Below are 25,591 nucleotides of genomic sequence, written 5' to 3'. Positions count from 1 at the left end.
TAAGAAGCTTTTTAAGCCACCGCCCATCATTGTCAGTGTTCGTTGAGATAAAACCAGGTCATGTAATCTGGAAGTGTACCTTGCCGCGATCAGATGACGCCACGCAGCTGCAGTACGGCGGACATGCCCAGACGAGGGTGGTACCACTGTGGGCCCCACGCACCTGGGCAGAAATCCCAGTCTCCCCTTAGACCGGCCCAAACCACACTTGGCCTTGAAGTGAGGATACGAGTCCTCGGCAGAGGCATCTTTGAAGCTCTTTCCGGTATAACTGCTCTTAGTTTATTCCCCTGCCCCCCACCCCCACCCTGGCCCCCAAAAAGCTTCTGGATTGCAAAAACAGGAAGACATATAGGTAGGCATCTTCCCAGAGGATTTTTCTTTCTCACTGACAAAAGGAGAACTGTATTTGAATTGCAGCTCCCTTCTCCCAACCCAGATTTTTCTCTCTTGTATCCTAAAAGGTTTGCACCCTAAGTACAGTATCTCACAAGCTTATGGATATTCTCAAGGGTTGCTATTTCTGTGGTTATTGCATGGTTCTCACACCACACAAGAACTTCCAAGTTTACCTGTGGTTCTGATCACTGGAAAAACATATAGAGGACCTATTGCTTTTCCCACCCCCAACTGTGTGTGGGGTGGGGGGGCGGGGAGGGCGCTTAGGAGACAGGCCAGGTCTAGCAGCCCTGACACGCTCAGCCAAGTCTCCCCTGCCCTCCCCCGTTGCAGGCCTATCCAGGGTGGTCATAATGACTTGTGTGCATCAACTCATTTTGTCTTCCTATTGCACAGACGTGGGCTCTCATCCCAGTCTTGCAGTGAAACAAAGAGAGGCTCCAAGAGGTACGGCTGAGATTGGCCCCTGGTCTATGTGTCTCACAGCCAATTCCTCCCCGCCACCCTGTTCTGGGAGGGACCTCCGGGGCAGAGTCATCTGGGCTGCAGGAACTCCAAAACCCCAAAGGCGCACCTCAAAAACAAATGGAACAAGCCGTATAATTTTAGAGTTAAGCATATTTAATCATACTCTTCCTTTCAGAGGTGTGGAGCCTCATAGCTTTAACATGACAACTTAACCGAGATTCTTATTTTCTCCAACCATTCTCAGCAAGCAGATGGCCTTAAATACTTGAAACGTTAACCCTTTTTATATTTTAATTATATATGAAGTTATTTTTGTTGTTTTTACTTAATTGCCTTGACACTAGAAATCTAACTACACATGCTTGAAAAAAAGGAGAAAAGCGTTGAGGTTCCATTTGATATTTGGGCTTTCTTTTGGGTGTGTGTGTGTTCTTATTCACGTGTGTATTTCACTTCCTGGTGATTTACCAGAACTCGCTAATAAGAAACAGATGGTCCCCAAAACCTCAAACTGGAGTTTATAATACTTTGTTGTTTATGGGGAAAAAATGTGCATAATCTTCTCTTTCCTTCCTTTCTTTTTAGGGAGAAGAAATCTTTTTGGACATGTTTGAAGATGAGTACAGGAGCATGACGGTGAGTGAGGGGCCAGACGCGCTTGTGGGTATGCAAAGCTTGTCCTGCCGAACCAGGGGAGAACTCATCTCATTCGGAGCTTTCCATCTGAATGACAGAGACTGGTGGGGAAGTGCATTGAAAACAGTGCCTTTTGATCCCCACCAGTGAAACTTCAGATGACATTCACTCCCCCTAAGTTGGGCTGAGTCATAAGATGGTTCAGAAAGATTCACTTTGATATGAATAGTATTTGATTGAGGACTTAGTCCGTGTCAGGTGAGTCCGTGTCAGGTGTGTGCAGCATGTCGTACATGTGAAATCTCTTAATCCCCATGTCAGCCTGATGGGAGTCACTGCTATCATTATCCTGCTTTTGCCGATAAGGAAATAAGAGTCAGGGAGCTTGAGGGAGGCGCCCACATGTGCCCAGGCATCGAGGAGCAGAGCCGTCACCTCCCAGTGCCCTGCCCTGCTCTGCATATTGTGCTGCCTCCTTCTTCTCTGTGCCACCAGAATGTTCCCGCACCTGGCTTTTCCTCGAACCTGCAGTGCCAGCCCGGGGTCTCCCCTGTCTTGCAGAAGATTGCAGGTTGCTCTGTTTTGTTCATTCGCCTCTGGATCCCCAGCACCTGCCCCTTAGTTGACACTCAGTAACTAGATGATAAATCGCCCTTTTCACGGACAAAAGAGTGAAGTGATTCGGGAACTTTACAATAAACCCAAGGGTTTAAAATGTCAAAAAGAAAAAGACAGCGTGTGCTGCGTGGCTCCCTGGCCCATCTCCGGGTGTCTGGATGGCTGGGCCCTCACCACATCCTCGCTCACAGCACATCTGAGGCCTCGCGGAACCTTTTCAAGGGAAAAGTGTAAATTGGTATAATTCACCTCCAGAAGTGCCCCAGCAGTGACCAGGCCTCCTCTCGGTGCTATGTGAGCCGCCCGTGTGCGCCTCACACCTTTGATGCCCACACCCCATTATCCCCTCGACCCCCCCAAAGAGTGTCTCAGTCTTCTACTCTTTGGACCATGAATTGGAGTGGAGTGGAGTCAGTGGTCAGCTGCCGCCTTATGTTATGCCCGTGACGTCCCCTTCCACAATGTAATTCTCCAGAAGTTTGGCTTCTTGTTTGGAAACGTAAGGCTCGTGTGTCACTTGACAACACAGTAAAGCTTGGGCTCCTAAACCCCTGCACAGTTTCTGCTTTTGCTACTTACTAACTGGAACCCTGAGCGGGTTGCTTACTTCTGAGCCTGGATTTTTCCATCTGTAAAATGGGGCCCAGACCACACAGCTTTCCAGGCTGGTTGTGAAATACCTAAGGGCTGCCTCCTATAGAGGTTCAGCACCACGGATATTCGGTTCCCCTCCCTCCTGCCCTAGGGAGCTTCCTGGGTTTTGTTTGTTTGTCTCAGTGACACATTTATTGCATGTTTTGCACAAAGCCTGGAACTCTAGGGAAGGAACAGCTGGCATATACCCAGCACCCCTATCTGAGTTGTTAGCTCAGACTTAAGGAAATCAGCACTAAGCTCAGCGAAGTTGGCACAGCCTCTCGGGTGCTGCCAAAGCCAGGCCTTCACTTCTGACCCTTCACTGTTTCTCCTGTCACCTCTTGCTTCATGCAGAGGCATAATGGGCAGGAGTCCTCGAGGGGGCTTGTCGGAGGTGGTTGGGAGCGGAGGGGTGGAGAGGAGGGAGCTGCGAGGGAGCCGAAGGCAGGCCGGGAAGGCCCTGCGGGAAGGCTGGAACCCCAGGTGCCCCGGAGACAGGGCTCTGCCACCCCCACTCTGGCGTAAAGGAATAGCGACGGTAGACCTCAGGCCTTTGGAGGAAGGCTTCACGGGTCCAAAATAAGAAGGTAGGCAGCACGTGCGAAGGGGCTCCCTGTTCACCAGGTCTCTGGACGGCCGGACCCTCTCCACAGCTCTGCCTTGTTTAGTCAGCTTTATGTTACAGGAGGGAAAAAAGTGTGATATGATTGAAGCCCACTTTCTAAAAGAGTCCAGAAAAAGCTCATGATGCTTAAAGGAGTAAAATTAATTCTATAGAATATTTACCTTTGTGAAATGTCATTCCTTTATGATGCCAGGTAAATGAAGTGTCAATGTCCAACAACACGTGCAATTAAGGGGTCAGTACTGACGCAACAAAGTTCCAGGAGGGGAGGTGATGTTAGCATGTGTCTTGGTAATCGGAGAAGGCTTCCTGGAGGCGGTGTGGAAGGAGGCAGACAGCTCTGCCCCTCTGGCCCAGTGGCTGTGGGCACGCACCCTCCCTCCGAGCTCAGCGATCCCCTCTGTAGTATGGGACAGCCCCAGCACCCGCCCAGTAGGAGGTGAGCTCTGCAGGGGCCTGGCGAGAAGTAGGTGCTTAATAAGTGACTTGGTTCTGTTACCCCAGGTAAGAAGCCAGGGGGACAAGGAAGGAAGGGGAAATGCGGGTTGTGTTGTGGAAATCATAGTGGGTCTGGAGAAGGGCAGGCCTGGGTCCGTGCCATGGTTCTGCCGCCAGCCGGCTGAGTGCGCCCACATCCATTCTTCGGCTTCCCCAAGCCTCCGTTTTCTCGGTAAGTTCGGCAGCCTCCCTGCTGGGGTTGTTGGGAGGCTTGGACAGGGCCTACGCGCAAAGCCGCTAGTTCTCTGCCTGGCCCGCAGTCAGGTCCCCTTAAACGGGGGCCACGTCGCTACATCTGCTGTCATCGTATTGGAAGTGCCAGCGAAGGAGGCGGGCAGCAGTCAGGCTTCCGCACACAGGGCAGACCACCCTAAAGGGACCACCGTAAAGGGCTGGCCTCCTTACTGAGGCCCCTCTCCCTGCTGCGGCGAGGGGAACAAGAGGGTGAGAAAGAAGAGCTTTCCACAGCAGGGAGGCAGCTTCTCCAGAGTGTCTGAGCTGTCACTGCAGATGAGGGGACATCTGCAACTTCAAAAACAACAAGGCACGTCTCTCACATCTGGCTGCCTCGAGGCTTCACTCAGTCTGAATCTCAGTTGATGTGCTCTTTAATATGTGCCGATGGAGGTGAGAGGCCAGTGTCACCTGCCCCAGCGCCTTCCTCCCTTCAGTGAGCTTCCCTTCGATGTCTGTCTTCTAGATGAAGCCCATGAATGTGGAATATCTCATGATGGATGCCTCCATCCTGCTGCCCCCCACGGGCACGCCGCTGACGGGCATTGACTTTGTGAAGCGGCTGCCGTGTGGTGACGTGGAGAAGACCCGGCGGGTGAGTGGGCGCTCTACTCAGCCTCTCCTGGGCTGCTGCCCTCCAGGAGCACCTCCGGAGCGGGGGGCGGAGGGTTCCCGACCACATCCAGACCTGCCTTCCAACACGCCTTCAGGAGAGCCAGAGCTCCTCCCTCGCACCCCGCCACCAGGCCTAACTTCCCCAGGCGCGCTGCCCTTTGTTAAAGCAGAGATTGAAATTCCATCGTATCTGGCCACAGATGCCGGATGTCGGTGTTGGTGGCAGGCAGGCTGCCTTCGCTGGCGCGGAGCTGGCCCCAACCCCAGAGCTCTGAAAGAGGAAGCGGGGCCAGGCTTCTGCGAAGGAGCATGGGGGGTGAGCAGTCGACATAGTGCAGGTGAGGCTGCTATGAAAGCAGCCCCGTGAGGCCGGGTCCCCCAGAGATGGTGGTGTTAAGGTATCTGAGGGATCTTGGGGACGAGGCACATGCAAATGCAATTGTGATTCTTGCTGGCCTGCAGGAGAGGTGTGTGAAGAGATTAGTTCTCAGAACCCAGCTGCAGTGTGTGCTTCCGTTATCAGCACTTTTTTTCTGAAGCAATCTCCCAGGGCTGTTCAGGGTATTTTATCTCCCTGGTAAGATCAGTTTCTTTCTTAGAAAGCACCATAACCTTTTCCTAGAAAATCGTTCCCTGGAGATGTGGCGGTTAGTGGATAAATTAGAGGAATTCATTGCACTCGGCTCCCGTTATCAGGCCGCATCTTCCTCTGAGTTAATCCAAGTGTAACCAGAGTGGCAGAAGTGTTTTAACCTTTAGATTTTGAGGAGCGGGATTAACTTGCTGGATCTGCCTAAAGCAAGAGGATTCCATGGCCTTCCTGCTGGTGATTTTGCCTCAGATGCCTGGCCGGGTGGGGGTGGGTCACAGAGGAAGTTGGACCCGTGTCTGCAGTCAATCCACCTTCCCTGCTGTCTGACCAAACCCACAGCCCTCACCGCAGGACCCACCCTCTCTCCGGGCCAGTGACACCTTCCTTCCTTGTGCTCCCAGCCAGGGCTGTGGGCCCCATGGCCGGGCACGTGATTGTTTGCGGGCGGCAGTGTTTGCACTGGGCATCCTTGGCACCGGCCTTTACGGGGGGATTGGTTCTGACAAATGCATGTCATGTCTGCACTCCTTCATGGAGTGGACACGCTCACCCTTAACCTTTGGTTGGCCTAGGAGATGCTCCCAAGCAGGGTAATGGCAACACACCCAGTCAAGCTGTTGTATCCCCAGGCCAGAGAGGACCCCGTCCCCAGGTCCTCCTTGGACCCTGAGCCAGAAGGTCCAGAAGATTGTGAACGTTGAGAGCTGCTGCTCTGGGTTGCATCCTGCCTTCTTTTCAGTCCACAGTCCGTCAGGTTTCCTTAACAGTCACATGAGCTCATAGCCTGTGTGATAAAGCAGATCATTCATATCAGTTCTTTATATGAATTTCCTCACGTAATTCTACAACCACTCTAGAAGGTTGGCGCTAGTATTATCCCCATCTTGCAGAGGGATAAACTGAGGCACGAAGAGGTCAAGTGATTTGCTCAAGGTCCCCCAGCTAATAAGTAGCAGAGCCAGAATGCAACCTAGGCAGCGTGGCCATTCTGACCCGCTGCCTGCCACTGCCGCCTTCATTGTGTTTATTAGCCCCACTCCTCAAGGAATCAGAGTCTAGAGGGCGAGGTGGGAAGAGGCAGTGCCATTCCATGGGCCAAGGCCGTTTCTAAAGGAACATGGGGTCAGGTCCCTAATCCTACCCGGGGAAGGAGGTGGAGCAGCACAGAGGGCTGGTCCTTGAGCCGAGACTGTGGGGAAGGGCTGGGCAGCTAGGGGAGGCAAAGGCCCAGAAAGACGTGGCACATTCCATCACCTCCGACAAAGAGGGGACTGTGGCCGGAGCCCACCGTGAGGGAGGCTACGTGGGAAGTGATGGGGCTGGGAGGAGCTGAAGGAGGCAGTTCCCAGAGGCCTTGGAGCCCAGCGAGGACCTTGGCCTTGTTGGCTGGTTCCTGGCATCATGTCCTGCTGGCTTGGGGCAAACGATTTTGATCCACAGGAGAAATTTAGGGGTGAGGCGTATGGCAGAGGGAAGGTTGCTTGGGCTTTGGGGTTCCTGCTCCCTTCTGAGCCACTGTCTCCTCACCCAGAAAGCAGCAGTGCCTGCCCTGCCAGCGTCCTCAGGAGGACTCAGCAGTAAGGCAAAAACACAAAGGCCAGTAGGTGCCTGAGGCTGGGGTTCTTCCTCCCTTGCCCTCACATCTCTCTTAGTGCAAGTTCCCAGGACTGTGCTGCACGCCTCCCTTGCCCCAGATGGGCTGCTAACTGAAGCACAGGCAGAGCCCCTGGGACGTCTGGGCTTCCCTGGGGTCGCTTGTGTCCGGTGAGTTTATAAAAGCAACTCTCAAGTCCCAGCATCCGTGGGTATAGAGCCAGGGAGAAGGTGGCAGGATGAGATAAAAGGGGGCTGGCCATCTCAAAGCAGAGCCATCCACCTGAGAGAAGCTTCCGTTTGTGACTTCCAGGATCCATTTCTGAAGGGGAATTTTGACCCTTCGCCCCAGTCCAGTTCCTGATGCAAGGCAGCTGTCTGGAATCCTCCAGAAGCTTAGCTCCTCGGCCCATTTCAAGCATCAGAACACAGCAGTGTGCTTTGAATTTGAGCTAAAGGAAGTGTATGGTTTAGCAAGCAATTGAGGGCTTATGTGGTTTGTTTCATGTTCTTTGCTTGTATCCAGAGAACATTCCATTTCGTCCTGTTGGATTCAAAGGTTTTCCTTCCCTTTCTTTTTTCCTTCTGCCGAGTATAGGCTTTTCTAACTTTTAGGAGGCTGACCCTTTTCAGAAATCCCACCCTTTATTTTCCTTAAGGACTTGTCAAAGTAGTTCAAACCACCCTTACTGGTAAATCATTCCTTCGTACGTTCGTCAAAGAGCCGCTGGACTCCTGAGGGTGCAGGAGTGAGTAGGGCATGCGGCCCTACTCGGGGCCTCTCATCGCATGGAGAGAGGCAAAGTTTATGAACAAGTGTGATACCAGGCTGCAGTGAGGGCTATGAAGGAAAGAGGGGACACCGCTTTGGAGAGAGTGATCAGGGGAAGCTGCTCGGCCAAGGTGACATCTGAGCAGAGACCTAGAGAGTGAGAAGGAGCCAGCCAGGCAAAGATGTAAAGGAGGCACTTTCCAGACAGAGGGAGCAGTAAGTGCAAAGGCTGCGAGATGCAGAAGAGTAAGGCATGTCCAGGGAGCAGGGTGACTGGAGCGGAGTGAGGGAAGGGGTTAGGAGAGGAGGGTCAGAGCCTTGCAGACCGCGGGGAGACATCTGGCAATAAAGTCATGTTTTCCCTCTTGCCTTTTGCAAGTTACACCATTTATCCTATCATTCGACATATTTATCAAGCATTTTCTAGGCACTGTGCTAGATGCAAGAATAGAGAGAAAACAAATAATACAAAATAAGACCAAAATAGCAAGAGTGCCACTGAGCCATCCCAGCTAAGAAGGGAGATTCATGTTGAAATGAGGTCACAGGAACTACTGGCATCTGATGAGGACATGCATGCAGAACCTTGGACTTGAGCTGGACCCACCCCACATGGAAGGGCAGTTGAGAGAAGCAGTTAAGAAAGAACACAGGCTCACAGACCAACCAAGGTTCAATCCCAACTTTAGCTGTGTGACCTTGAGCAAGTTACTTAACCTCCCTGAGCCTCAGGTTCCTCATGTATCCTGCCTGTCAGGTCTTGCCCAGAGTAAATGGGAGAGAGCAGCTGTGAGGTGCCTGAAGAGTGGTAGAGCATTCTAGCATCTTGAGTGGGAAAGAAACAGAGTCTTTTAATGATCTAAACCTACTGAAGCTTAATGCTAGAGAAAAGAGAGTTAGGGAGAGGACTTTCTGGTAAATACCCAAAACTGAATTTAAGCCACTAGCCATCTTTTTTTTTTTTTTTTAACATCTTTATTGGAGTATATTTGCTTTGCAATGGTGTGTTAGTTTTTTCTGTATAACAAAGTGAATCAGCTATACATATACATATATCACCATATCTCCTCCCTCTTGCGCCTCCCTCCCACCCTCCCTATCCCACCCCTGTAGGTGGTCACAAAGCACCGAGCTGATCTCCCTGTGCTATGCGGCTGCTTCCCACTAGCTATCTCTTTTACACTAGGTAGCCATCTTTATGGAGTAACCATGGAAGCCATCATGAAATAAAGATACTTGCATGAAGTTTTATTTGTCCCTCCGTACGTTCTGTGTCCCTGTTCCCTCGTAAAACCACAAACAGTTTTTGTGTTTATCGCTATTGACATTGAGGAAATAGGCTATTTTTCTTTTACTCTTTGGATGTATATTACACATTAAAGAAAATACAATAACATCTCATGAAGTTTCAAAGGTAGGGGGAAAGAATTTCCTGTGATTTCATCACCCTAAACAAACAGTACATTTTGTGTGTCTTCTCCCATTTTTGTTTGCAAACACATCTTTTCATGGTTGCGTGGGTATGGACCCATGGACTTGCATTCATCCTTGCTGCTTTTCTCTCTCCATTGTAGAGCAAGAAGTTTTTCATACTGTGATACAGTTTTAATAAGCCTAATTTCTTACTGCTGCATAAAACGTTCATCTGGTGACTTTTGCCATAATTTACTCAGGCATTTTCCTGCTGGTGGACATTTTGGTTGCTCCCAGTATTACATTATTTTCAACTAAACTGTAATGAGCAGCTTCACAAATACAGTGTTTCCTTTCTTTTGGCTTATTTCTTTAGGATAAGTTCCCAGAAGTGGAATTTCTGGTTCAAAGGGTATGAATATTTTGTTGTGTGACGCTACATGTTGCCAAATTGCTTTCCCAAAGGGCTGTGCCCACTTTCAACTGCTTCAGCACTCTTTTAAGAATGACTGACTTCCACGGCCTCGGTGGGCTCCTAACTTGAGTGACTGTCGCCTGAACTCATCAGCTTGTGCACCCGGCAAGGGCAGCGGGAGAGAGGGCTCGGACCAAGCGTTGCTCCAGGGCTCGGACCAAGCGTTGCTCCAGGGCTCAAGGTGTCCCCTCCACTGTCTCCCACCCTGTGATCGGGGTGGTGGACACTCCATTTGCAGAGCTCCAGCCCAGGCTCGGGGGATCCACGTGACTCGCCTGACTCCAGTATGAACCAAGCTCTGTCTGACTCGGAAGCCATCCCCCACCCCACTCATGGGGCTTTCCTTGCCAGGGCTTACTCCCAGCTGCATGGAAGCAAACCGGAAAAGTCTCTTCTTTATATTTGAGCTTGGTCAGCCGTCACGCCTTTCCAAATCTAATCTCTTCTTCCAGAATCAGTCTTTGTATCGTTCTATGATAGCATCTCAAAGAAGAAGGATGCCTTTTTCCTTTTCAGTAATACTTTTAAACTTGCACATTTATTTAGCAAAGTCAAGAAAAACACTCAATAAAAGCCTGGGCCCTAATCCTTCAGTCTTATGAAGGCAAAGGCATGTGGTTGGAAGAACACAGACTTTGGAGTCTGGTTATTAGTTGAATCACCTTGGGCAGGCTACCTAACGTCTGTAGGCTTTGGTTTCCTGTCTATAAAATGGGAACCATGCAGGGTTGTTAAAAGACTCGAACGAAGTGACACAGTACAATCCTCACCTGTACCTGGCAGGCCATGGGTAAACAGAGGGAGCGGTTATTGTTTTAGAGGGCAGTGGGATGACCTGATGACCCTTATCCTGGTATCTCACCTTTCTTTTGTGGATTCTCGGAGTTGTGGGGCTGGTCACCATGCCTGCCAAACCCCATAGACGCCCATGGGAGCCCCGCTTTCGCCCAAGTGGAGTACTTGGCCCTGTGGGAACATGCCCTCACATTCATGTGTGTGGGCCTCTCACATGCTCTTCCTTCTCTTAGGAGTTGGGGCAGGACACAGGAAAAGTATTATTGGGCGTGTTTATTTTGTTTTATATTTTTAATTATTTTATTATTGTTATTATTTTGTATTCCTGGAAATATCTTCCATTTTGTTACTTGAAGAGCAAAAGCAGATGTTTTATCAAAAAGGTCTACCTTAGGAGCCAAATTCCAGGCTCCTTTAATGTTGGAAGGTTTCTGGTTTTCAGAGTGATCGGGCTGTAGAAAGCCACACACGTTTCTCCTTTCTCATCCCCCAGCTTTGGTCCTGCTTGATTTCTTTGCCTTCAGAACTCTGAGAGGAATGGGTTTTTGACACAGAAAAACCCTTCTTCTGTTTTATTTCTGTTTCCTGTTTTATTTCCCCTCATCTCTGAGGTCAGGACTCCTTACTTGAGAGCTCAAGCAGCCAAGTAGTTTAAGTGACCACCCACATCTTGGGCTTTCTGCACTTGGGCTGGGTTTGAATTCCCTTGTGTATATGCCTAAGTGACACAAGTATCAAACATTCCTGGTTTCAGTCCCCACCTCACTTCTCTCAAGTGTGAACTTGATCACCCTGCCCCTCTCAGCTCCATTCCTTCCTGCTTAAAATCTTTACATTGCAGTAAGGTGCCTATGGTGCCTGGCACGCAATTGGTGCTTAATATAGAAAACCTGTGTTGCTGGGTTTATAGTGAAACTACAACTCTTTTTCTTCTGATTATTACAGATGTCTTTATGAAGACTGCACTTTAAAACATTAAAAACAATCTGATCAATGCCACCACCACCACCATCATTATCATATAAAAGCTTATCTTTTCTCTAGTGCTTCTGGTTGACAGGGGATACCTGACCTCACAATAGGTCCAGGAGATAGGACTGTTCTTCCAGTTTTCTGCATTAGGAAATTAAGTAATTGGCCCAAGGTCTCCTGCCAGTTCTGGGCCAAGGCAGGATTAGGGTTTAGAGGTGCCCACGGGCACCCTGGTTGTCTGGGTCATCGGGAGCCAGTGCAAGCCTGGCTCTTTGCGAGCAGTCATCTGTCCCCCCGCCTCTTGCTTTGGGAGGCACCTTGTCTTATAAAGGGCAGCCTCCCGTCTCAGTGACCCAGGCCTACAGCCTCAGAACTTGGAAACAAGAGGACCCAAAAGCGGCTGCATGGCTCACCAGTGGCGACAGTGGTTTGTCCCCGTCGCCTCCCTGTGCCCAGATGTTGAGTGGCGGGAGTAAGGGGTGGCTGCCCCTTTACGGACCCCGTGCTGGCTGCTGCCCCGCCAGGGTCATCTCAGAATCTCCCAGCAGCCCCGTGCGGTAGAGACTCCCACCCCCATTTCACGCAGGAGGGAATGGAAGCTCGTGGGGGTCAGGGGCCTTGCCCAGCGTGGTGGAGCTGAGAGTCCAACGCGGACCTGTATGTCTGACTCAGGAGCCGTTTGCCTCGGGCAGGCCCACCAGCTACGAGTCAGGGAAAGTGGCCCAGAGACCACCTCCCCTGTGGCTGCCCCTCCCCCTCCTGGCCTCTTGTTGGTGGGCAAGTCAGCCCCAATCTAGGACTCAAGCAGAGGGTACCTCCAGAGCAGGCTAACCCCAGGGTGAAGGCTGCTTTCTGCACAAACTTGTCTGGCTTCCAAGGCCTGGGATTCTGCTTTGTTTCTGCTCCCTGGAAATGCCTGCTCACACTGGAGTCTGCCAAGACTCCTCAATGGGCCAGGAATCCCTGTGCTGATGGGGGCCACCTCTGTCCCCAGAAAGCTGGCTGGGGAAGTCTGAGGGGCTCTCGGGGCACTGACATCACTGCACACTTGCCAGGTGGCAGATCCTCTGCCCTGTCAGTGGCACAGCCCCTGTTGTAAGGCCAAGGGGCCAAGGCTCCTGGGTGAAGGGCTGCCGGGTCTGGCCATCCCTGAACCCCACCAGCATCTCACCTTCTGTCTCCCTCACCCCCACATCCAGTAGGTGGGTCCTTGAAACACTCATGATTTGGATTTCCAAATTCTGTGCTGGTTTAGTTGGAAGAGGCCTGGTTCTTGCCCTCCGTAGATGTGAGCAGGGGGCAGGTCACTTGGCCTCCTTGGGTCTCAGTGCCTCATCTGCGAAGCGGGGCTGCCTGCTGAGCAGGGGTGCCATGAAGGTCACATGACACTAGAGGAAAGGTCTTGGCAAGTGACAGGTGCTCAGTGAGGTGAAGTGGCCCAAACCTGAACCTGTGGATAATTGAAAACAGGGTGCATCCTTGATTGTTTTTTATCTTGGCTCTGAAAGCACCAGAACCATGATACTGAGAGGGGGGGCTTTATTTTGTTTGTTGTAAATCAAGAGTCACTGTGTGATTTCTCCATACGGAGCATCTCACTTCAGTTTCCATCTTCTCTGCTCTCCGAACTGTTGGTCCAGGCCATCCGGGTGTTCTTCATGCTCCGTTCCCTGTCACTGCAACTGCGAGGGCAGCCCGAGACCCAGCTGCCGCTGACGCGGGAGGAAGACCTGATCAAAACGGATGACGTCCTTGATCTGAGTGAGTTGGTCACCCCAAGTCACGGCGGGGGTGGGGGGGGGGGGCACCACCAAGCTGGCTCACGCGTCGCTCGGAGGGTCATGTGCGACCTGCATGTTGTACTGGGATTGATTCGTGACCATGAGCTAACAGAGTGTGCTTGTCACACGAAACTTTCGAAGAAAGGGCCCTAGATTCTGGGCACCTTGAAGTCAGTCTGTGGGCCCTGCTTTCTGGAGACCAGTGGGCGCTGTGCGGGGGTTTTGCTGAAAGATCTGTGCACAGTGATTGGGGTCTCAAGCGGGGGTGGGCACAGCTCCAGGGTCCCTACCCTCCGTATAGTCATAGCAGCACCAGTCTGATTGGTTTTGTGTATTAAAGGTTGTCTGTATGATTTTAATGAGGATTCTAAAGGATTCTGCTGCTAAAACAAAGAAAACTTTCAAAAATGCAAATCACCAGCATTTAGGTAAAGATGATGGCTTTGGAAGCCAGAGAACCATGTGCTTAGCCTGCAAGCCTGGGCTTCTTATTTAACCACGCAGTGCCTCAGTGCTCTACCCTGCAGTGTGAGGCTGAGATTTAAAGGAGACAGTGGGTACAAAGCCTGGTCATGTTCCCGTAACCCTTCTCATATTCATATAACTCTCTTTTTCCTCTGTTTGCTGTGGGGCACGTGCACACTGACGGGCAAGATAGTTTTTTGTTTCTTAAAGACATTATGATATTTTAGGACTCTTTGGTTATAAGAGATAGAAAACCCAACTTAGACTAGCTTAAGGAAAAAGAAAGGGGAATTCGCTGATAACCACTGTCAAACCAGAAGTAGTTCTGCCTTCAGGCATGGCTAGATCTAGGGACTCAAGCAGTGTCATCAGGAAGCTGCCACCCTCCATCTCTCAGCTCTGCTTTCCTTTGTTCTGGCTTCATCCTCCAGAGGGCTCTCACCGAGTAGTGACAAGATGGCCAAGATCTGCTGAACTGGCTAAGCAGCGCTGACAAAAACAGAGCTTCTCTTTCCCTATAACTTTTTAGAAGTTGGCTAGGCCAAGGTCACATGCTCAGCTGTGGTGCTGGGAGGTGGGACCTGTTCCTTTTGAACCCCATCACCTGGGGATGAGGAAGGAGGGGACCCTCAAAGGAAAATCACAAAGAAGAGATGGGAGCTGGAGAGGCAGGAGCAGCAGATGGCCACTCTGTAGTGTACAGTGATGAGAGGGCCCTTGTTTTAAATCAGCGTTATTGAAATATAGTTTACATCCTGTAAAATTCATCAAGTTTTAGTGTACAACTGAATGAGTTTTAACAAAACTCATTCAGTTGTGTGACCAGCGATTATGATATAGACCATCGAGGGCTGGCTTTTGAGCCAGGTACCCCTGCCCTGCTCTGTATTCCCTCGACCAAATGATTGAAACCACCACAGCTTCTGTTTCCTCACCTGTAAAATCAGGATGATCTTCCTTACATTACGGGGCTGTTTTGAGACTTGAGTGAACTGTAATATGAAATAGAATATGACCGAGCATAGTGCCTCGCATATGCTCAGGAGACCGGAGTATTACCCAATAATCGAATGCGGTGGTGCCTGTGAAGAGCAGGGCACGCTGCCTGACACACGGAAGGTTCTCGGTAAATGATTATTATGGGTTTTACCTGATTGTCCGACTCCTTTTTCTTGCCTCCTCTTGGTTTCTGCTCTTTTTTCCTTCTCTCTCAGAAGAACAAGGAAGCTACGTCCCCTCTGTGCTCTATGCCCATCTTCTTTGGCCCTTTTCCCCCTTGAGAAATGGTCACAGGGGTTTCTGTAAAGGTTTAAATTGATGGAATTGGCTGGAGAGACCCATAAACCCATCTTTCTCTGATTGGATTCAAGGAAAGAGAGAGAAACAGTGTGCTTTAAAGGGGGCCACTCCATCAAGGCAGCAAGAATGTTTGCATCCCTGAAATGGAATTAAATTTTATGCTGGGAATTCATATTCCCTCCCTCCTCCCGCTAGGAATGGCCTGCTGAAACAAAGGTTAAAAGTATTTCACTTATCAATTTTAATTGATTAGATTGCTAGTTGAGATCACTTAACTGAGCCTTTTTGGGTAGTTGGCCATTAAGAAAGCAATGGCTGGGGCTTCCCTGGTGGCGCAGTGGTTGAGAGTCCGCCTGCCGATGCAGGGGACACGGGTTCGTGCCCCGGTCCTGGAAGATCCCACATGCCGCGGAGCGGCTAGGCCCGTGAGCCATGACCGCTGAGCCTGCGCGTCTGGAGCCTGTGCTCCACAACAGGAGAGGCCACAACAGTGAGAGGCCCGCGTACCGCAAAAACAAATAAACAAACAAAAAAGAAAGTAATGGCTGTCTGTCTTTACCCAACCTGATTGCAAATTATGTCTTTGCTAAAGAGGGTGCCGTCCAGAAAATACTATGAATTATGGATTTTATGAGCATATGGTACTAGAGTAAGATACGCATGTGTTGACTTTTCTTTTCGGTGTTTATTCTTAAATGCTGGAGCTTCTCACCTTCCATTGGGGAAAAATTAACATGCTTTGCACTTCACAAAATGCCTTCCTGTGTATACTAAAGGTAGGAAACCTCCTAATGTAGGTGAAGGCATTCATAGTTGCTGAATGTTGGAGGCTGGGCTTGCTTCTTATGAGGCCGTGTTTTGTCTCCCTGAAGCTTGAGGAAGCTGACTCAGGGAGAAGTGTTTGGGGGTTGGTCAACTTTTATCTAAGGTGATAGGGTCTGCTTAAAGGAATGCCAGCTCTGCAGCAGGAAGAGACTTTAACTGTATTTGCTAAACTTGTCACACTTTGATAAGAAACCACAGCATAAGAGCACTCAGGAGCCATCCCACATGTCCAGCAGCCAGCTGGGGGGCCAGGTATGGCAGGTGAGCTCTGTCAAGGTGGCTTCCAAAGAAGAGCATCAAAGAGGCCATCACCCCTTCGGAAAAAATGTGAACTGTGCTGAAAGCCTGTTTCGTTTTCACTGGAAAAAAGTGTGGTGTGGGGAGGAGGTCAGGACTGGCAGCCATAAAGGAAGGAGGGGAAGGCGAGGGAGGGAGGGAGGGAAGGGGGAGGGGAAGGGAAGACTAGAGTAGACTTGACTAGGCGAAGTCAATTCGATTTTAGAGGGAACATAGAGTCTCTGTACACGCAGGCTTCAGCTTCAGAAGTTTGTGCCTTGTGCTAAGCCTCATTTCCTTGGCTCTTCCGTTTCTCTTTTAACCACCCCTGCTCCCCGCCGCCCCCAGCGTGTTAAAGCAAAGGGAAGACATCATGTTACTGCGTCTGTAAATACTTCTCTCTAACAGTTAAGGAGTTTGGGTTTCTCTCCTTGATTGAATTGGTTGCCACCGTTGCAGATGGTGAGCTTCCCCAGCCCCGACGCTCCTCTGGGTAGAGCCCGGAGACGGGGCGCGCTCTCCTGTGTTCCAACCACCTGGCCCCATTGACGTTTGGTTTTGCGGCCCCTGCTGTAGTGGGAAGCAAGCAGCTTTGTGACCTTCCTCAGGGTCTTAATGCTCGTGAGGCTCAGTGGCCTTGCCTTTAAAATGGTTCTAAAAGACCTTGTGAGGAGGGCTGTTGAAGATCAAAAGAGATCACGTTCGTGAAGCACAGGGCGCCCAGCTTGGCACGTAGCAGGTGCTCGGTGAATGAGAGCTGGCGTCCCCTCAGCAGCTGCTGAATCAACGAGATAGAACTCATGCTGCGGGATGCTGAGGGGTTGGCATTTTCTGCTTTGAGGAGCACATCTTGAAATATTTAAATCAGTTCATCACTTGTATGATGACGCCGTTTTGGGGGGTAAGAAAGATGGCTCTGGCTGCGTGGGCCCAGATGAAGGGCGCTGTACTGCATCCAGGCATCCAGGAGGGCGGGGCACTCCTGCACAGTCACCGCCGGGCCTACTGACCGACAGCCCAGTAGTGTTCTGAGGACAAGCAGAGGAGAAGCCAGGTTCCTGCCCGTCTGCCTGCGTCCAGACAACATGGGCAGTGACAGTATGGGAAAGTCCCCCCTTACCCAAACACCCAAAAAGAGATGCCAGGCAGCCACCAGGCATCCTCAGGAAGCATCCATGTGGGCACTTGACATTCACATAGTTGTAACCATGCCATTTGCGGCACGCACCTAACCTTGTATTCTGGTTCTTTAAATCCATTCAGCGAAACCCATCCATTAATTCAGCTTACTGAGCACCTGCTGCATGCCAGGCACAGTGCTGGGATCTAGGATGTCATAGTGAACTGAAGTCAGACTTGCTCTGTGGTGCTTACAGTTGGGGGCAAGGGGAAGGGACCATAAATAGGTGAGGAAGTAAATACTAAAGGCACAATCACAGGTTGACTGAGGTGGCTCTGTGGAGGTGATGAACAGGGTCCAGGGCTAGAGAATAACTAGGAGAAGAGGGCTCACAGGCTGGCGAGGGAAGCCTCTCTGGAGAGGCACAGGCAAGGAGGGACCAGCAGATTGCATGAGAAAATGCAGAGATGAGGCCTGGGAGTTCGAGAAGATGTCAGAGTGGGAGGCGAAGGCGAGCGTGAGCTTGCTACGGCCTCCCAGAATCCTGGAGGAGGCCCATGCGGCTGGCAGGAAAGGAGCAGGGGAGAGAGCGGCTGCGATGAGCAGGATCTCAACTCCAGTGCAGTGGGAAGCCATCAAAGGGTGTCCACGGGGACAGCCATCCTGAATGTTCACTTCTAGAACCGGAACTGCTGGGTCAGACGGTGCCAGCAGAGGCCTATGAGCCATGTCGAGGGTCTGGAGAGGCCATGTAACCTAGTGGTTATGAGTGTGGGCTTGGGAGCTACGCTGTGCTGGGAGAAATCCCAGCTCGGCCCCTTGCCACCTGCCATCGTATGACCTTCAACGAGTAACTTAATCTCTTGGCACTTCAGTTTCGTCGCATGTAAATCAGAGCTGTTGGGAGGAGTCAGTGAGTCAGGGTATGTGGTGCGCCTGGCACAGTCATAGGGAGGCCAGTTAAGAGGTTGTGATAGGGCCAGTGGCAGTGGGGAATGAGGCGTGGGGACGCAGTCTTCCCCCCTGCCACGTGGGAGCAGGCCGCTCCATCCTGGGGGCAAACACCTGGGGCTCTTCCTTGTCTCCCCTCCTTCTCTCAAACTCAACTTCCTGTTGGTCAGCACACCTAGGTCGCGCTTCCCTCCAGATATATCCGGGATCTGACCGTCTCTCCCAGCTCGACCCCTTAGTGCCTGGCTTGCCATCATCTCTCACCTGCACTGTTGGCAGCAGCCTCTTAACCGGTCACTGGCTTCTGCCTGGTCCCCTACAGTTTATTCTTGACACTGTGTGCAGTGTCATCCTCTTAACACGTTAAGTCAGATCAAGTCCTTCCTTTGCTCAAAGTGGCCTCCATCCCACTCTGACGAAGAGGAGAGATGTTTACAGGGGCCTATGAGGCTGGGCATCACCCGATACCACCTGGCTCTCTCTGCGTCTTTGCTGTTCTTCAGACACACCAGGCATGTTCCCACCATGGGCCTCTGCTCTGGCTGTGTCCACCCCCCACCCCCCCCCGCCGCCTGCAGACCGCTCGTGCCCCAGAACAAGCACAGCTATGGGCACGTACAAGGCCCACGACGCCCACATGTGGCAATCGTACTCCAAATGCTCCATCTACGTTTGAATTCTGGACCAAGCCCCACTCTCTTTATTATCCTCTTGTTAACGAATGTGAATGTGAATGTTATATATTCCCTGTTTCCCCAGTTTCCAGCACTCTGTGTGCTTCGTCCTAACGCCCTTGCAGGCGAGAGCTTTTAGACAAAGTGGACATCTCTGGCTGTACTCATCTGAATGCCTAAAGAGTCGTTTCCAGCAGGAGTATTGTGAAGCTCCCTAAGCAAGTTATGTGGTTTGATTGTAAGTCCGTGAAAATGTGAGCTCGTTGATTTGCTTCTCTTGCAAGGCCAAGGCTAGTTTTGTGGTCCTGTCAGTTCTGCAAAATCCTCTATGTTGCCTTATTTTGCTGATGGCCCAGTCACTGTCATGTGCCTCATCTTGGCAAAAATGAGAAAAGAGCATAAATAATAAAGATTCTGAAGACAAACCCAGAATGCGGGACATTTAGACAACGTTTCACAAATGGGAGTGTCAGGGAAGAGCAAACGGAATGGAGAGGGCCAGGTACTGTTCTAGATTACTGAAATGGAAGAGACATGACAACTGTCGCCTGAGATTGGATCTTGGATTGAGGAATAAAAACAAAGTGGCTTTAGAGGGCTTTTTTTGTGAAATTGGGAAAATTTGCACATAGATTGCGATTGGATAACGTAATCGAGATCAGTATTACCTTTCTTGGGGATGTTGATGGCATTGTGGTTCTGTGGGAGAATGTCCTCGTTCTTAGGAAATACAGGCTGAAGAGTTTAGGAGTAAAGTGCCATGCTGCTTACAACTTTGGAATGATTCACAAGGTAAAAATGTGTGAGTGTGTGGGTATAGTGAGGGAGGAGGCAAGTGCCACTAAATATTAACCATTGATGAATCTAGGTTAAGAGCATATGTGTTTATTGTACTGTTCTTTAAATTTTTTTGAAAGTTTGAAATTTTTCAAAATAAAAGCTTAATGAAGTGGAAAGAGAGAAATCAAGTCCTTGAAAAGTCCGACATTTAATTAACAAGGAGTGTAACGTTTAGGATTCGGGGCTCTGGATTCAGAAGAACCTGGGTTTGAATCCCAGCTGTGTGGCCTTGAGCAAACTAGTTAATCTCCCTGAGCCTTCTCCTCATCTGTGAAAGTGGGGAGATGATACTGCCTGCTTCAGAACCGTTCTGTTGATAAAGGGTGAGTCCATCAAAAACTGCTCAGCACCGCACCGTCCTCAGCGTGCGAAGGCTTTCCCAGTGGAAACAGTCAGTAGCATTCTTCGTTTGGACGGCGCACTGGGCACGGAATGAGTCTTCTGAACTAGCAGGTGCTCTTTAGGAGTTCTGAGAAAGCAAAGCCTCGTGACTGTTTCCGTCCAGGGGATACACTGAGAAGTGGAGGAGGTCACACAAGCTTGTGAATTAGATAAATTTCCTGGAGAGATGACTTTCAGGAAAGTGGGTGCCCGCTAACTGGAGAAGAACTGAAACCTGTAGGGGGAGGCTTGATTCAGACCCAGATGGCTCCTCAGGGACAGCTTAGTTCAAGCATTCAGGCCTGGGGCTCCGGAGAACTGGTTTGTTTTGTGCTGACGCTGAAGAGGACTAATGTTAGCCTGAAACCCAAGAGGCAAGTCTGGATGTGGCATTTGAAGTCCCATCTCAGGCAAGTGTGGTTTTGTGGCTCTTCGGCCTGCACTCCCCCACCGTGTTTTGTCTTTAAAGGGAATACGGTCCAAGCTGGGTCTCTTCACATCCCCACCTGCTGACTTGGAACCACTCCTGACCCTGCTCCAACCCCAGGGCCAGGGGGTCAGCAGCCATCCCACCTCTGCAGCTCTGCCCCCTCCCCAGCCCAGACTCTCTGTGCCCAGTGTCTTCCATGTGGGATCCCAGCCCATGGCCTTGCTCCACATTGGTCCATCTACCCTACTGCTGTGTCTGAAAGGCGAATCTAGCCCACACTTGTAGATTTAACACATCACTTTCCTCACTTGTAGATTTCAGAGCCCCTGGCCTTCCACCTCTGCCTTATGTCTCCCTGCGTCTGAGCCCACCTGCCTGTGGTGCTGCTTGCAGGTTCCTAGACACAGCCTTTCTGCCTTTCCCCTCTGCTGGGCCTTTGCCCAGGTGGCCCCTCTGCCAGGCTTGCCCTCCCAGCCCCGCTCCCAGCCTCCCTCCTCCTCAGTGCTGGGTTGGGTAGCCCTCCTCCTCCACCCTCCCCAGGCACACCTCAAACATGCACTTAGCACTTTGTTTTTTCTATCCCTAGTACCTGGCACAGGGCCTGGCACATAGTAGGCACTCAAAGAAGGCTTGTTGGATTGAACTGATTAAAGCTTTAGCACTCTCTTAAATTATGCATAAACACATAAGGCACTTTCATTAACATGAAAGTGGCATTTCTAAAGGTTGTCTTGAGTAATTTGAGGCAGCTGGATTGTGAATTGAAAGCATGATGTTTGTTCATCGTTACCATAACATTTGAATAGTCAGGTTCCCAATGCAGGCTTTTCCCCCCCTTTTGAAATATACCAAGAATCTTAAACTCACCTTGGTATTTTCTAAAAATGTAGATTGTCCTAATTTCAACAGTTGAGCTATTCCAAATCATTTTACCTAAGGGATAACATGCTGCTCTTTTTTTCCCTATCCTTCTTTGAAACTAGAACCCTGAACTAGACTGATCAGAAAAAGTCACGTTTGAATTAAACCACCAATTCTCTAAGGAAACGGAAAACATGGAATTAACAGCGTTTCCCGCCCCCCCCCCCATGAATTAGGCTGCTTCTCCGTGTGCTTGATGAATAATGTTGCTGGCCCCTTTTCAGAAATGAAGTAGAAATATGGAGAAATGAAATTTGTATCTTATAAAGTGACTGGAAATGTGATTATAATACAGCTGTCAGTTTTGTTCAAGTGGAAAACTTTAAAGTAAATCCAGTTGCAGCATTATTTGGTTCTTTTAAAGCAGAGTGATGTAGCCATTTCCTACGTATTGATTATTTGATTGGTACCTGTCTGCTGGACCTTTTTTTTTTCCTCAGTAGCACTCATTGATGTGGTTTAATGTATATTCCTGTAATCTTTCCCTGTTTTATAAACTTACAATCATAATTGAGCTACATTAGAGAGACATGTTCTGCTGAAATCACAAGGTCACCTAATGGCTGTGCCCTCCGTTGTTGGTTATGTATTAAAGTAGTCCTAGACAGTTCTGAAGAAGCCAAAAATTATTATTTTTTCCCTCTACAAAGCAGAATTTCTAGATTCCGTTCTGTGCATTGGGGAGATGAGGTGTATGAGTGTAGAGACTGGGTTCTGAGCTTTCTCCTTCTTTGCCTGTTCAAATGATCGTTTCTGCTGAAGGCACTCTACAATTTAAGTATTGTTTTCCCAAACCCCAGTCCTTCCCAGGCATTTGAAAATGGGGCCACGGTTTTGATTTCTCTGATCACAGGGGACCTGTGGCTTAGGTTTGCTAAAGGAGCATCTTCCGAGGCATGTCACACCCTTAGGAAGTGGTTGCGGCCGCATCTCAGGGCAGCCGGGAGAGTGGATGGGCGTCCGGGTAGTGGTGGGGTCCCAGCGTTAGCACTGTCACACTCTGTGTCAGACATGACCATGTCCCCTAACCTCAGATCTCTCTCTGTGCCTCACGGGAGAGATGCTGCCTGTCGGGCTGAGCACAGTGCTTGGCGACTTTATGGGGCCCAGCCAGCAGAGGCCAACAGAGTGGCCCCTCGTACTTGACCATCTTTCCCTGTCAGCAGACGGAAGTTTGGTCCTTGTAGTCACTCGGGCCAAAAGCCTTGGAGAATCCTACCTCCTCTCATCCCTTCAACCAAGCTCTGCCAGTTCTGCCAGTTCAGGCATCAGATAGATCCGGAATCTCACTCCTGCTTAGAGCTTCAGCGCCTCCACCCTGATCTGAACTCTGGAAGCCGCCCTGTGGCTGACGTGCATCTTCCTCCACTGCCCATTCTCCCCTCTCCTCCGTACAGTGGCCCCTCCAGAGTCCTGCCTGGGCTCTTCAGAGCCTTCGTGAAGAGGCCCCCGCCCTCCTCCCCGTTCTCTCCCTCCTGTGCTCCTCCAGTCACAGGCTCGCAGGTGAGTCCCGCCCTGGGCACTGAAGCCAGCCTCTGTGATCACTTCTTTACTCTGGCTGATGGCACAGCGGTGGCAGTGAGCTGCCACAGGAAACAGAAATTCAGGGGGTAGTGGGGTTGAGGGTTAACATTGAGTTTCAAGACATCCCTCGCTCCAGCCCGCTCGGCGAGGCCGTCTGGGGCTCTGCCTACACAGGCCTCCCCACCCCGAAGCCGCCGGTTCCTGCTCACCTCCACCGCCCTGCCTTGCCGCCAGGGACCGCACGGGATCCAGTGACTGCTCAGGCCTTGGAGCGGAGTGTTGGCCTCTGGCCCTGCTCTCTGATTAACCACAGAACCCCCAAAACAAATCCCTGGGGAGACTGAAGCAGCGACAGACAGCGTGACCTTTACCAAAGGTCTGTGACAGGCGCAGGCGCCTGCCCTGAGCCTGCCATCTCCCTCGGTCCAGGACACCGGTGCCACCGTCTCCAGCACCTGTCTTGCTGCCAACCCTGCTCTGCTTTCAGCCAATCCTCAGCCTCCAGCCCACCCCCGTCCCCCATTAAAGACCAGGAATGGGGAGAAAGGGACCAGCACCTTCCTCCACCTCTTGCTGAGGAGAGAGACACGTTGCATTCAGATGAGGCAGAAGCACTAGGAAGGTTGACGCCTAGAGTCCTGAGTATGTTTTGAAGTCGAGGCATGGGAAGCAACTGGAATAACATAGACTAGACCATTGAATCTGCCTTAAGAGAATGTCCTGATTAAAGACTGAAGGAGTCCCATGAGGAGGACCGCCCTCTTCCCAGCACAGCAAGCCGTCTGCACTGATTTTTCCAATGAATGTCAAATGTAGTTTGCTCTGCTGAGCTTTCGAGAAATGTATGGAGTACTGATCTTGGGATATTGAAATGCTTCAATTGTCATTTCCACTTTGACCTGCCTGGAAATAGAAGCGAAAATTGGTTTGCCACGCTGCCCTGCCTGTGGCTGCATATCAGAGGAGCTGCCCTGGGGGTGGCTCACTTGCCCCTAACTCTGCAGGCCAGGGTGGGGACGGAGCGGGCAGTCTCTGGTCCAGGGCTCCCTGTATCAGAACCTGCCATGTGCCTCAGAATCACTTTAGGAGTTTCAAAAACTATCTGTGCCCAGACCCCACTCCAGAAGGTTCTGATTCACTTGTTCTGGGGATGGGCCCTGGCCTCTCTAGTTGTAAGTGCTCCCTAGAGGATTCCATCGTATAGCCAGTGTTGCAAAACTTTGGGTTAGACAGAGTGAGGAAGTTTCTGGAACTTAACACTTGGTCTCTGCTTTGCTGATCTTCATGAATTCCAGTTCCCTCTCGGAGCTCTCCTTGCCCACCTCCTGATCAACCAAATGTCACCAGGGAGGCTGGCTTTGTGGCATGATGCAGCGGCCACATCTCTCTCTAGGTTCTGAAGTCCACTTGTCAGGTGGAAAGCTTGTGCCGTGCAGGTTACCCTTACACATCCCTTGGGAAGGTGAAGCGTAGGAGAGTCACGTCCCTCAGTGAGCCAACACAGCCGGTCTTCGCTCCAGGGCTGAAATTGACCTGTCCTGAGCGCCAGAGAAGAGGAGGTTGGCTTCCTGTGTGAGCGCGCAAGTCTTTACCTGGGAGCGTCTTGCTGGGCACTGGGAGGGGCCCCTAGGGTAGAGGCAGGAGAGCCTGAGGACCCTCGAGGGAGGCACTGAGTCTCACCTGCCCCTCAGGCTGTGCTCCTTCAGTGGGGTGGCGGCCAGAGCAGCCACAACATCTAAACTTACATTTCTCTCCCCAGTCCCTTCCTGAATGCATGAGTTTGTGTAAGTTAACTGTGCATGCAGTGTGCTTCTGCCTTAGTTGAAGGCAGATCACGTCACCTCTCCAGCCTGGGGCACCTTTTTTGAGAAACGAAGCGCCTAGTGACCGGCTGGGCCTCCTAGACCGCCACCCCAGCCCAGCCCTGCTGCTCCATCCAGTGCATGCGGGCTGGGCGAGAACCACCCTTGCTGACCCAGCAGTCTCTGCAGCACTGAAGCCCCAGCCCATTCCTAACTCTCCAGGTGTCCTGGACCAGCGCCAGACCTGGAAACAGCCTGCTCTGCTTCAGGCACAGTTGTAAAAATGTCTTGGGAGCAGACAGCCAGACCAGGAGGCTCAGGAGCCATGGACTGAGCCTGCCTTTCCAGGTCTCCCCACTGTTTAAATTGTTTTGCTTATAATTGAGAGCTAAACGTCCTCATCCCATCTTCCCTTCCTTCCTCCCTTGGTCTGCTCAGGGCCGCCATTTTTTTATACCAGGTTCAAGGTGAAGTAGACCTTTCCTCTCCCTGCCAAATCCTTGTGCAGAAAAGCCCCGTGCAGCTTCCTGGTTTTCAGTTTGGCACATCCAGGTTATCTTTTGCGTTCATCTGTTTCATCACCCGTACCCAGGCCTTTGAATTTTATAATATGCTTTACATTTTCCTAAGTGCAGTTGGGGTTTTCCAGAGCTGTGCAAAGCCAGGAAATAGGCATGTCGTTTAAATAACTCCAGTTAACCTTTAGCCTGTAACTGGTGCCTCATAAAATGTGCCTCCCTCCCAGTGATGGCTTGCGTTCTCCAGAGCAGCAAAATTGATGAAAATCTACCGCTTTCTCTGTTCCCCGCTGGGCCCCCTCCCCTTTGCTCCCTTCAGCCCGATGAGCCCCAGCACCAGACTCATACAGAGGAAGCTGGAGGTAGAAACATGAGGGCCAGGCAGTGTCTCCTGAAGGTTCTAGACTAGATTTGTGCAGCCTGATGCCACTCCCTGAGGTCTC

The 25,591-nt window shown here is 50.9% G+C and overlaps 1 protein-coding gene across 7 annotated transcripts in view; it reads left to right on the top strand.

Annotated features, from left to right (window-relative positions):
* Positions 1–25,591, top strand: part of CLEC16A (C-type lectin domain containing 16A) — a 209,475-nt gene that overhangs the window by 92,076 nt on the left and 91,808 nt on the right. For all 7 annotated transcript variants that reach the window (XR_012326118.1, XM_033840754.2, XM_073792306.1 and 4 more), the window contains exons 16-18: positions 1,453–1,503; positions 4,581–4,709; positions 12,982–13,102. Coding sequence is in view for 6 of the 7 variants with exons in the window: in XM_033840754.2 (XP_033696645.1) it covers positions 1,453–1,503; positions 4,581–4,709; positions 12,982–13,102 (301 nt within the window). In the remaining variant the exon portion in view is untranslated. The remainder of the gene's footprint in view (positions 1–1,452; positions 1,504–4,580; positions 4,710–12,981; positions 13,103–25,591) is intronic.

Source organism: Tursiops truncatus, chromosome 15, assembly GCF_011762595.2.
Source record: "Tursiops truncatus isolate mTurTru1 chromosome 15, mTurTru1.mat.Y, whole genome shotgun sequence".
In the NCBI taxonomy this organism is placed as follows: domain Eukaryota; kingdom Metazoa; phylum Chordata; class Mammalia; order Artiodactyla; family Delphinidae; genus Tursiops; species Tursiops truncatus.
This window is presented reverse-complemented; position numbering and strand designations above follow the sequence as displayed.